Source organism: Lineus longissimus, chromosome 4, assembly GCF_910592395.1.
Source record: "Lineus longissimus chromosome 4, tnLinLong1.2, whole genome shotgun sequence".
Classification (NCBI taxonomy): Eukaryota; Metazoa; Nemertea; class Pilidiophora; order Heteronemertea; family Lineidae; genus Lineus; species Lineus longissimus.
The window spans coordinates 25,015,028-25,028,584 of record NC_088311.1 but is presented as its reverse complement, the minus strand read 5'-3'; the positions used below and the strand labels follow the sequence as shown (position 1 = coordinate 25,028,584).

Genomic DNA, 13,557 nt, shown 5'->3' with positions numbered 1-13,557 from the left:
GGCCTCCTGACTTCAGACTTTTAGAAGTATTCTTGGTGTTTTCATATCTCGTTGTTGTAATAATTTCATTCGGTGATCATTAGGTCTTTGCTTGGGAGGCCAGGTATTGGTTGTAAACGATATCCATGCCGGTGACTGAAGCGAGAAAACACGCAAGTCAAGTAGGGCCTTCGTAGTCTTTTACTTACAAAAAGTTGGTTCGCACAAACCGAGTCTTTCAAATGCTCTGTTTGCATAAAAATTATATTGTTAATCCTGCTGATAGAGAGAGTTGTTTCCACTGGTTTCAATTGACTTCTGAAAGTTGATATTCCTGGAAAGGGTCTTCCAAAGGTCGCACAGAAATTTATTGGTTTCATGTCCCACTTCTATCTAATGTTTTTGCTGGACATTGAAGATGGAAGGGCCATATTGGGCTGTTAGCCCCGCAAAGAAGCTTTTTTTTGTCACTGAGACCTGCGATATTTTCTCGTTTGCATGGTCATCACAGTTATTGATGACAAGCATCGGTAATTGCTGAAACCTCTGATTAATCAGACCCAGCGATGGCTGGTTTTACTCTTACTCATGGACGAGTCATTATCGGAAGGGATAATTTTCACAGCAACACACAATCACTTGTTTGCGGGCTTTACTGTTGTGAAATGTTTGTTAGAAAAGATGTTGTATACTCTTGTTACTGTGAGTGCATCGGTGGATACAGGGAGTGATTAATCACATCAGAGCTGCATGAAATGCTGAGTTTATGATGCCAAACTTGCAACAGGCCGGGTCTTGTTGTGCGTCCAGTTTGGTGGACATGTAAATGATTAAACATCGTCTCCAAGAGGCTCCTCTGCATGCGTGCTGTGTAGTAAAAACAGACAATCTTGAAGTAGCTGTCGGCCGCGTGAGGTACCTCTCATCTTACCAAGGGAAGTAACCATTATTTTTCACATTAAGGAGGGAGATACCTCGTCTTGTAAGCTGACTTTTTTGGGTGTTCCATATTTCCCAACACTGCTGAAGGAATGGCCGCTTTGTTTCCATGTAAATAAGGAATGTTAATCTCAGTATTGACTTGATTGTTCTATGTTGTAAATAGTGTAAATAGATATCAAGTTTTCTTTTAATATCTGAAATTCCAATGTAAATGCAGTAGAAATTACATTGTGTTAAGCAAAAATTTAAAAAACCACTCACTTTATGGAGCAAGCTCAGAAGAAATTAAAATTAAAATCAGTGTATAAGGGGGGCGTGTGAACAAGCTTTTCAAATTTACCAATTGGTTAACATATTGTTGTCAAAACCGTTTGTAAACTTATTCTCCCGAGCAGTGGTTTCCTGCATGGTATATTCCTGAAACCACTGCCTATCGAGTGCAGTAGAATTCATCTCATAGAATACATGTATTTCAATCATCATGTCTTCAACATGAAATGGTTATGTTTTTCTTAAATTAAAAGTGTCAGTAAAACAAATGATTAGTTTTTTAGTTCATTCATTCCTCTACACGCCATGTGGGGGGAAGACGCCAGCGCACATCCTACAAGACTGTCCCCGATGAGAGCCAATACTGGCCCAAAGGAATGTCAAGGTCTTGAAGAGACAAGCCACTTCACACCCACAACACAACTGAAGGTGTAGTGCGGCCAACACAGGAGATGGTGCAGGGACAATTTGGGGCAACTTGTGATAGCAATATGAGGTCCAATCTCCAGTATCAGCAGAGAATTGATAAGACACGTTTTTATATTTCGCTTCAGTCTCGGAGTGCTTGACATTCAATCACCAGCCTTCTCCAGAAACCTTTCTCTAGACACCATGGAGCGAACATGCTGGGCTATAGTTGGTCATTTCAGGCCAGTTGAAGTACCGAGTGGGACAGGCCGAGTCTCGAACCCACAGCTTCCCATCACATGTCTCTATTCACTGTGCCACTTCCCAGTGTAAGACAAAGTTCACCAGTGCTTTCAGTGAACACTAGCTCAAATGAAAAGAGGCTAACATGATATCATGTAAAAATATATAAAATTTATTTCTCATAGAATTAACTTCTACTGTACACTTGGATAATATAGGAACGGTGTCCATACATCTGGACTGCGATGGGAGTTTACTTACAGTGGATTACTAAAAGATAGCTTGAGAAACAAGTAGTGACTTTGTACTGGCAGCACCAGTACCAAGGCCATGACAATACAGTTAGAGTACATGTATTAAGGCCATGACAATACAGTTAGAGTACATGTATTAAGGCCATGACAATACAGTTAGAGTACATGTATTAAGGCCATGACAATACAGTTAGAGTACATGTATTAAGGCCATGACAATACAGTTAGAGTACATGTATTAAGGCCATGACAATACAGTTAGAGTGCATGTATTAAGGCCATGACAATACAGTTAGAGTGCATGTATTAAGGCCATGACAATACAGTTAGAGTACATGTATTAAGGCCATGACAATACAGTTAGAGTACATGTATTAAGGCCATGACAATACAGTTAGAGTACATGTATTAAGGCCATGACAATACAGTTAGAGTGCATGTATTAAGGCCATGACAATACAGTTAGAGTACATGTATTAAGGCCATGACAATACAGTTAGAGTACATGTATTAAGGCCATGACAATACAGTTAGAGTACATGTATTAAGGCCATGACAATACAGTTAGAGTACATGTATTAAGGCCATGACAATACAGTTAGAGTACATGTATTAAGGCCATGACAATACAGTTAGAGTACATGTATTAAGGCCATGACAATACAGTTAGAGTACATGTATTAAGGCCATGACAATACAGTTAGAGTACATGTATTAAGGCCATGACAATACAGTTAGAGTACATGTATTAAGGCCATGACAATACAGTTAGAGTGCATGTATTAAGGCCATGACAATACAGTTAGAGTGCATGTATTAAGGCCATGACAATACAGTTAGAGTACATGTATTAAGGCCATGACAATACAGTTAGAGTACATGTATTAAGGCCATGACAATACAGTTAGAGTACATGTAAGTCTTTTCTCTTCAAGTGGGACGTTCTTCCACAGTCGCACAACCCTTGAACATAATGCCCCCCTCCCGCTCGACTGTTTATATTCTACTATAAATAAGATGAAGGCTTAGCATATATACATTGAATGCTGCACCAGGATAGTATGAGAAGGCCTAACAAGTTTCCCTGGAGAATAATCACAAATTATCTTGGATTGTGAACTGTTCTATCAACAGGACATATTGACATTAAACACAGCTTTCCCCATTTCAAGCTGCATTCTATAGAACCTCTTTATCAAGAGCATCCTCAAGATAAACAGATACTGTCCTATTTAGAGCTGTCCTGATTACTAATGTGAAACAAACTTACATCGTATTTTGGACCAAAAGCAGTCAAAATCTGCACCACAACCGTTTTAACGCAATTTTGATCAAAAAACAATGTAAACCAATCAACTTCCCCCAAAGTTGTACATGTAAGACATTTCCTCTGGTTGTATAATTGTCCAGTGTGCAAGCAACTGTAGCATGCTGTATTATGTATAATAAGCCTGTCAGCGCGACTAGCAGCAAGAAAGTTAAGATAATACTTGCCACAAGTTGAACATAAACAGAGAAGAACATTCGCAAATAAACAGGACTACATCTGATCGTGATCATGATAAAAGCTGACAACCGTCACACCAGTCTTTACCACTGCACTGCATGTACCTCACACCAGTCTTTACCACTGCACTGCATGTACCTCACATCAGTCTTTACCACTGCACTGCATGTACCTCACATCAGTCTTTACCACTGCACTGCATGTACCTCACATCAGTCTTTACCACTGCACTATGTTAGACTAATATTCTGGCCCAACTCGTGATGATGCATGCTCCGGGAGAACACAAAACCAGAACGATGCATCATGAGGCGATATCCCACAATGCATGACAAAACACACATAGCTAAGTTATATCTCTGTGAAATATGCTGTAGAAAGCCGTCCTCAACCGAATAATGTTGCACAAGTAGTGAAGTGATTAAAACTGTGCAGTATCACAAAATATTAACATAAAATAATACTGAAAAGTTCCTCAGATTATTTAAGAGATATAAATATGTCCACTGCCATTTTACAATAGGTAACACAGCTTTATCTTCATGCAAGACAGAGATCAGCAGTCATTTAGAGGGTGTATTGAAGTCCAATACCTATCAGTCTATTGCCCCATACATACTTATGAAGCAAGCAAGCAAGCACACCCTGGTGCGCTGAGATCAGCTGAGTGGGGCTGATTTTCAGAATGTAAAATCAGGTGGAGAGTTCTGCTTGTTTTTGACCCTTCCAAATACTCAGTTCAAAAATATCGAGGAAATATAAAATAAATATCTATTGATATTTTCCCCAATTTATATCGAACTTTAACATTTTGGTGTAAAGTTTGAAGAAATAAGTACCGGTATCATGATTTCTTTATATCCGGGGCTATAACCCATATGTTATAAATTCTTGAATTAACTGAGATCACCAGTAGTAAATGTTGTATAATACAATAATGCCTTGAATAATACCCGAAGCTTACAACAGTAGCTCTCTTTATATGTATACACTCATGGAATTCAAATGAAAACAATCATATTAACAGCCCCGTTCCCAATGCGGTGGAAACTTTGGTGCCCAAAAAACAAGCAATTGGAATCCCTACGACCTGTGGTAACAATTGGTGATCGCAGTCATGTCATGTCCACCAACGAGGACGCCATCTTTTATCTTGCACAGAAAGTCACAAAAAGGGTTTGCCATCTTCAGTCTTTCTACCTTGAATATTTCAACCCCCTTGGCATAAACTGAGACAAAGAGAACTCCACACCACATGGCATGTTTTTGAACATGATTGTGAAATCTGGAAAAATTTAGACAACGTGTTTTCAAGAACAATTGTAACACCTGCAGGAAACCAACAAAATAAGTAGCCCTTCATATTCACCTTTTTTTTCAAAATAATTCACAGGCGTGTGAAAAACTATCAAACACTGAAAACAGTCCAGGTTACATTGCACAGTGTATGAATGCAAAGAAACGTTGCATTCAGCGGAGATGCTCACATGTTGGTGGTTATCGACCGCCCCAAGCACCACCTTGGTTGTTCTGGCCTTTTCTCATCGATTTAAGTAAATCTGCCATCAACTTTTCGATTTGGGTGAAGTTGGGCCTCTCCTCTCGTCTGAAAGGAAAACGAAATCAAAATTGAAATGTAGCTTACCAGATACTAGCGAACAATGCCACTGATAAAAGCTAATAGCTTAATGGACAATTACCTCTGTTTTGATCAACTGCGCAACTTTGCCACAGAGATGAATTGACCTGTTGCCAAACGATCACCTTTCCTAAATATAGCCACGAAGCTGCTGTGTTAAGTGGCTCAGTCTCCGCACTAGCGGCAAAGAGGTCCCTGGTTTGAACCGCAGTCGACTTGAGACTGTCGGCAAGACCCATTGTCTACATGTAACTTGCCTTAATACTAAACACAGGTGTATAAATGGATACCGGTCAGAAAAGCTCAGGTTGTATCGCTGACTGAGCAGGTTATCTGAGTTCTACAAGAGGGTGTCAGAATAGACAAGGGGTAAAAAGTCCAGCCAGATAATATCCTCTCCTGCATCAATATCAGACTATAAACCCAAAACCTTTTAACATTTGACATCCCATCTGGATTGTATTTCACTAATTGCCAAAGGGTCAAGTTCCCTAAGGCTACGTACTTGTAAGTCCAACACTTCCTCATGACATCGTAGACATTGTCAGGACATCGGTCTGGTTTCAGCAGTCTCTCGCCCTCTTCAATCATCCCAAGGATGGCAGTCCCTTTCATACCCTAGAAAAAGACATTTCAGGAAAATGGTAAATAGATTAAGAAGAAAAATATTACATGAAAAATAGTACTTGTCCAAGTCATCTTTATTGACTTGTTTTGGGATCCAAGAGCAGTAGAAGTGAAACTGGGTACCGTTAGTGTAGTTTACAACATTGTCCAAAAAGTCACATGGAAGGGATTCGACCTACAACCCCTTGGTCAGAAGTCCTGCACTCTTAACCACCACGCAATGCAGTGAATAGCTTACCCTGTACGGTTTTCCACCGTAACTAAATGTCTCCCACATTGTGACGCCATAACTCCAAACATCTGACCGTGAATCAAACTTGTAATAGTAGATACACTCAGGGGCATACCACTTCAGGGGCCACTTCCCGACATTGGTTGCCTGAAATCAGTAGAAATGAGAATGTGACATCACAACTGGATTCTGATAATGAACTTTGAAACCTGGTGCAGGATAACAGTGGACCTTGCTGGCACCTTTGCAATGGGTCCAAAATGTTGCAGCAATCAGGTAGGTGAAAACGGCCTTACATTAATATCATCATCAACTGGTAAGTGAAAGTGGCCCACTATTGTGGTTCAGTCATTTGGGTGCATCGTCCACCAATCCAATGACATTCATGGGAAAATCTCCCTGCATGAATTGCATCATGACTCCATCGACTGCTAAAGCTATCAATCATCTTAACCCATAAAATGATAGCTAACAAAGCGTTTTGTTGACCTTCAGTTCAACCAATAGTATACTGAAGGAAAAACTTGGTGGCTTTCAGACTCGGCACTATCTGACAAATATATGAAAGTTCTGCATGGGGTAGACATGCTTTTTAATCTGAAGACATACACCTACCCTGTAATAATCGTTTCCTATATTCAAGGCCTTGGACATGCCAAAGTCACTGATCTTGGCAAAGAGTGGGTCCACCAAGAGCACGTTCCTTGCGGCGAGATCGCGATGGACGAAGCCGACACCCTCCAAGTACTTCATTCCCATACTGATCTGGTGGAGTAAATCAATGAGGTTCACATGTGGAGCTTCACTGAAAAATAGTCAAAGAAAACCACATGACTACAACAAGCATAATCATATGTCAACAATTCTCGTTAGTACTTTTGCACTTTTACGCCATTTGAAAACTCTCAACAGAACTTGATTCTCCACAGCATTCCGTAGACAAAAGGTAAGGAGCCAGGCATTTCAAAGTCACTCATTTCTACACAATGAGGATACTTACGGATGTTTCTTGAGGTATTTGTTAAGCTGCCCAAGTGGAGCAAGTTCCATCACCAGCATAATCATCTCTGCCTTACAAACACCTACAACAAGGACAATGAACAGAGTTCAGGAATAATACGACATACAGAAAATACCCATTTGGCATTTCTTCAAACGATAAACTTCTAAAGACAATAAAAAATAGTTTATCTTTGAGAGATCTAATGTCTTCAGTTAGTAAGTGTTCAGTTGTCATTTTGACAAAATACTGATGAAGATTTAAAAGAACCTGAGAAATACATCTTTTTAAACCTTGAGTTGAGAGCAGAGTATCAACTAGGACATCAATAGCTCCATATTGCTCCGGCAATAGTCATGTGATGCAGGAGGAAACCGACGCTGTTGCCCTCTCTATCTCTATCACATGAGTATCGCCGACCCCGGACCTGAGAGGTGAAAGATGCCAATTCTTCCACTGCACCACTCTGATAGCCCCAGCAAACATCATAAAGCTACAACGTACCTATCATTCGAACTATATGCTTGTGTTCCATGCCCTGCATAAGTTTCGCTTCTTTCATTAATTCTCCCTGAAAAATAACTTTGTATTATAGTTGTCAGAATTATATAAGGTTAATCTCCATTCTTCTCAATACAGTTGTTTAGGTTCTGTATACGAGGCAAGTCTGCTTCCAATGGGGTTCAAACCCATTCTTGGCAATATCATCACAGGGTCTTGCCCAGTATAGTCTTAATGAACGGCCCATATGGATACTATGTAAAATAAGATGACACAGACAAATCACCTGAGGACAAAGAATCTGAAAGAGCGCGAAGATCTCTTCAACTAATGAAACTCACCTCCCCTTGATGAGCCGTGTCACTCTTCAACGTTTTGACCGCCACTGGAATGTTTTTTCCCTTCCTCAAATAAAAACCCTTTAATACGTCGCCAAATTGACCAGAACCTGAAACCAGAAGATGAGTAAACATTTCACTTTTGCTTTCAAGCATTGTTTGCAAGTTTCTGCAACAGAAAGAGTTTCCACTAATCTGTTTGCGGTCACGACTTTGCTTCTTTCACAGACCTTTGGGATCAGTAACAATTGCCACCCAAAAAACTGTACACTGAAATTTCTCCAAAGCCTGAAACGGGGCAGTTTACCGCTCCAGCAGCTGCTTTGGAAACAGGCCTTTTTAGGGACATTATCATTATAAAACACCCTGTATGACCAGATTTGCCTGCCTCGACACAGGCACACAGTTCTACAGAAGTCTCACTGAAGAACAGCTACAGCTGGATGGTTTGTCTAAAGATAATAATCTGAGATCACTCTGGCTCCTGATTCTATGGCAGTGTTACACCCACAGGCCCATTCTCAAAAGTCTCGAAAGGTTACAACAAGATTAACGTACCAAGTGGCTCTTTGAGATCGAGATGCTTCCTGGGTAGATTCATCATTTCATTATCTCTGGGGACTACATCGTATATCTTCTTATCATAAGGGTCGTATTCATTGACTCGGTTTGGTCGAGGGGCCGTGGGCACAGCAGGGGGTGTATCTGCGGTGAGAATTTTTAAAATAACAGACTTCACAGCAGACATCCAGGCAGATTTATGATCATTCCATTCCTCGAGTTCAATGTCTCGCGATTTTGAGACATGACTGATGCCTGACCCACAACAGGGAAAGCGCAGTGAGGATCCCAAACTCCCCCCAAATTAGCGATTTCAATCACTGCGACAAGAATCAGTTATCGTTACGACCTGCAATCAATATCAAAGCCAGCACTTGCCAGTTTTATCCGAAGACAAGCCATCTTTTTATCACTCATCACAGGTTACAACAACAACAAGTGCTCGTTTGCGGGGCATTTGAGTAACTTACCAGGAGGCACATCAGGCAAGTCTGGTTCATCCCAAATGGATTCTCCATCAACGTGGTCCATAACTGGGCGGGTTACAGGATGTTTGTTGGGGACGATCTCAGGTGCTGGTTTAAGATTCTAAAACATTCCATGAGAAAATGATTATGGCGTATTTCATGACTAGTGTATGCTGAAGGTAAACCGGCCAAAAGTGACTGAAAAATTTACTATTACTTGGTAGAAACGCATTTGTTAATGACGATTCTACAATGAAAAGCTTTACAAAATTGTGCACGAGAATATCACCAAGTAAACATAAGATGCGCACATGTTTGTCACGTCTGCCCTCCTAGCTGCGGTAGAATGAAAGAAGAGCAGCCTGGATACTTACAGCCCCTGGAATACTTCTGTTGCAGACCTCACGATAAGTGGTCATGTCCTGCCATATTCCGGACACCGCTGCAGCACCTCCTGCTTGGAAGTCTGGACGATAACAGGCACATTTTAATTTACAACGGAGTCCCTCCAACCGACTGTGGAAAACGTCGATCATCTGAAACAAAAATGAATACCGTCATAGAGGATTTAGATACTGTTGGTCTTGTTGATATAAACCTGGTTCGACCACCAGCAGCACACATGCAGGCTCTTCTTTTACCACCAGCAGCACACATGCAGGCTCTTCTTTTACCACCAGCAGCACACATGCAGGCTCTTCTTTTACCACCAGCAGCACACATGCAGGCTCTTCTTTTACCACCAGCAGCACACATGCAGGCTCTTCTTTTACCACCAGCAGCACACATGCAGGCTCTTCTTTTACCACCAGCAGCACACATGCAGGCTCTTCTTTTACCACCAGCAGCACACATGCAGGCTCTTCTTTTACCACCAGCAGCACACATGCAGGCTCTTCTTTTACCACCAACACTACCTGCATCTCTAGCTTTTACGTCACATGAAAACGTCAATCAAGGTTGGATCTCCATCTTTAGTAACAACATCTGAGTTGACACTTAGCATCTTACCCCATTATCACATGCTTCAAACAATAACTCAATATTTGCGGCAAGTTAAAAGAACTCTTCTCTCACCTCCATTAAGCTGTTAAACTTTGTTCCATTCTCAATAGTGTAGTGACCATGTTTAGATAGGTCAATCAAGTAGTGAACGCACTGTCCTTCATAGCTCAAGGTTAAGGCATACGATTTCTCGCCCCGTTGTCTTACACTGAAAATCAAATGAAAGATCATTTAAAGAAAATGTATCATTCAGGAAGGGAGGTCAGTGGCATAGTGCTGGGCACATCGGGCTCAATCAGGAGGTTGTGGGTTTGAACCTCTTAAGGCTCAAGCAATGCCACATTGCTTCATCGATCCTTCAAATGAGACGTAAACCCGAGATACCTCGTACCCTCTAGAGATATCAGGCGAGAATGAAAGCACCAGAAAAACTAGCATGAAAACCCAGCCATATACGTACAGAAACTTTCCATTTTTGTGTCCTGTGCCAGCTGTGAGGCGGCGCTCTGCCTCGGGTCTGTCAATCACTCCATGGTACCAAGGTTGCCCCAAGTGCAACTGCTTGGCCACTTCTGATAAATACTTGGCACGGTCTCGACCAAGTGCATATTCTAAATCTTGTCCCTGAAGAGAATCATCGGGTCATATTGATAATGTTAAGCTTTAAAAGATTTACGGTGGAACCACCCTCACCTCTTGAGGACACGCTCTATCGAGGACACTACATTTGGTCCCAAATTGGTCATTAACATTGAATTTGACCTCTGTAATCAGGACACCTCTCAATTACATGTAAGCATTTGTCAGTCCCGAGGGTGTCCTTGATAAATAGGTTCTACTGTAGTGGGAGGGAGTGTGTTAAGTACGAACAGCCGACATCCCCATGATTAACTACAGTTTATTAGCATTACTGCACCATGACAATAGGTAGTTGTAACCTTTCTAGTACAAACAAATAAACACACTCGTACTGTGCTACTCAACCACTGCCTGCAATGTGACAGCCCTAGGCCTAAACTCTAAAGACACAGTAAAATTATCCACTTACTTTGATTCTGCGAGATTTCATCAGCTCGATAACTTTTTGTTCCATCTCGTACATAGGAACACCTTTGAACACCATTGGTATCTCCCCAGGACCTCTATTACAGGGTGCAGATGGACGAGTCAGGAAGCCGGCAATGAATTCCGAGTGATAGCGCACAAGTTCCACCGGACCGATGAATTTCTTCCCTCCAGGGATCCAAACCATCCCATCACTATCTCTTTCAATACTGTAGTGATGGACTCTGAAGAATGTCACAAATTTCACAACATCAGTCACATAACACAGAAATTTAAACATAACCTTTGTTTCACAGACCTTGGGGTGAGGATGTTGGAAAAATACTCAGAATACCGATTTCCTGGAACTGATTTGGGTTAAAACCTTTTACGGTATTTGGATATATATAATGCGAGGAAAGAAGCACCAACATGCTCATTCTTGGGCGATAACACAAACACTGTAATTCATTAACTGAGTTTAGGTTGCATGGCACATTGAGGAATCTGTTGAAGGAGTGGTTTCTAAGAACAACTGAACACTTTGGATTTACACATTGTAATCATTGATGGTCATCTCAACCAAGAATTAAAGTCAGACTCACCTGTTGTCATGGCAGAGAGAGACAGCGAAGTTGCCAAACTTGGACGAGCTTTCCCTCAATAGGAACATTCCTTCTGTCAAACCATTCCCTTTCATCCTCAGGATGCGCTCTGCGTCTTCTCGAGGTATGCGACCCCAGTAGTAACGGACGCTGCCCGGGATGATGGCATTGGCCACGTTCTGCCCAGGCCCGGACGGTGACATTATGAAGCAACTTCACTCCGATTGGTTGAGCATGCAATCTAACCCTCAGCTTTGGAATCTGAAGCAGAGAAAGTTTTTCAAATGTTATTTGTAAAATCCAGTAAAGATCAGAGCTTTAAAATCCATACTTGGTAAAATGGAAACTCACGAGACATAAAGCAGAACTATGGACTTCAGATGCCAAACCAAATGTAGCAAATTAGAGGCTTTTGTATGAGTTTTGGCAACTGTCCTTCATCAGTTTCTATGCCTCATAGGCTCATGGGTTTAGGTAAAGGGTGGCGGAGCTCCTGATGAAAATGGCAAATTTAAAGACATCATTTGCACAAGAAGGACGACAAAGGAGATGAGAGCTGTTCCACTGCATATCATCAAACTGCTGACTCTCATGACTAATGCAAACATCTAGGCCTACTGGTTTTGATATGCACCGAGATGTAAACAAGTGAATGTAATTGACCAATTGGCAAAGAGCATGTGAATGTCAAGCGGAACATATGACATATTTATTTTAGAGCAGAACAACCAGGAAGTAAACAAATTAAAAGGCCTGCAGCCACAATCAAGTACATGAACCACATAATAAATCATACTATCTCATGTAGAATCTGGCTGTCTGTGCAATGTACATTCCTAGTTGGCCAGATGCACTTGGTGAATCATGAAGGTAACTGATATCTCAGACCCAGGCAGCACTTGAAATTTTTGTAAAACGCTAGTATAGACTTGACAAGTTAAGCTGTTGTCTTCTTTTCCTGAACACATACATGTACTCATACATGTATTCCGATTATTTTTCTAACTCTTTTTGTTACATACATATGTTTGATATCGGTCAAAGAGCCCCCAAGAGCTCACGTTTTTATGTATCCTTATACCGATGAAAATAAAGTTTTATCTATCTATCTATCTTATCAACAACAGGCCAGTAAACTGTGCCCCAAGGCTCTGTCACGCCCATCATGCCCACATGTTTGTTGAGTGGCTGATCACTCAATCTCTTCCTTGTTTTATTTCAACTCAAATCTAGACTGTTAGTAAGTGTTATCAGGATGTCACTAAGTATACACTACAAAACTAGGTTGACGGCATCCGGACAACTAAATACTGATATAGTGTGCGTCTCTTTCTGGAAATTGGAAGGGCACAATTTTGGGAATGAGCACAGAGAAGCCTCATAACCTGGTGGTTAACACTTAATCAGAAAGCCTAAATAATTCAGTAATCTTCATCAAACTTCGTTTTCATTACGTCAGTTTAAATATCTATTAGCTAGACAATCACACTGAAACGACTGATGTTGAGACCCCCTGTCTTTATACAAACTGATATCAGCAAGAAAGTATACGGTCCATACAATGTGAATGTCTGGCTATACATGTTCTCCCTGAATCTGGATCTAGATGGTTAATTTTGCATGCTTGTGTCGTTGTGGGACAAGGCTGCCAAATCTGCTGTCGTTCAATCAAACACTCTTCACACTCAACATGCTCAATACATACCTGTACCAACATGAACTGGACAGAAAACAAGTGAAAATGTTACTGTTGATCTATATATACAGATGAAAACAAATATTTAGTCTAAAACACGATTTTATTCAACATGTTCGAAGATTTTGTTGTTTCCAAAACCCATGAAATCATGAAATGGTCCAGGCGAATTTTACTTCCTCTTTCTGGTGACCCGGGATTCCTACCTCTGAGTCGCTGAAACGCAGAAGAGCAACGGC

General features: G+C 41.1%; 1 protein-coding gene across 1 annotated transcript; it reads right to left on the bottom strand.

Moving 5' to 3' along the window:
- Window positions 1-1,993: 1,993 nt before the first annotated feature.
- Window positions 1,994-13,492, bottom strand: LOC135487075 (tyrosine-protein kinase SYK-like). Its single transcript, XM_064770411.1, has 15 exons — window positions 13,328-13,492; window positions 11,623-11,883; window positions 11,022-11,262; window positions 10,434-10,597; window positions 10,046-10,181; window positions 9,343-9,504; window positions 8,972-9,089; window positions 8,499-8,645; window positions 7,944-8,050; window positions 7,606-7,672; window positions 7,102-7,183; window positions 6,717-6,906; window positions 6,108-6,248; window positions 5,748-5,860; window positions 1,994-5,209 (listed from the first exon to the last, which is right to left on the bottom strand). Exons 2-15 carry the CDS (start codon window positions 11,823-11,825, stop codon window positions 5,101-5,103), a joined length of 1,980 nt encoding a protein of 659 aa, XP_064626481.1. The 5' UTR covers window positions 11,826-11,883; window positions 13,328-13,492; the 3' UTR covers window positions 1,994-5,100.
- Between the last annotated feature and the right edge of the window lie 65 nt (window positions 13,493-13,557).

Coding starts and splice junctions, on each gene's coding strand:
- LOC135487075 (XM_064770411.1), bottom strand. CDS start 11,825: ATGTCACCGTCCGGGCCTGGGCAGAACGTGGCCAATGCCATCATCCCG. Junction 8,051..8,498: donor CGATCTCAAAGAGCCACTTG/GTACGTTAATCT, acceptor TTCTGGTTTCAG/GTTCTGGTCAATTTGGCGAC. Junction 5,861..6,107: donor ACGGTGGAAAACCGTACAGG/GTAAGCTATTCA, acceptor GTCTTTTTCTAG/GGTATGAAAGGGACTGCCAT.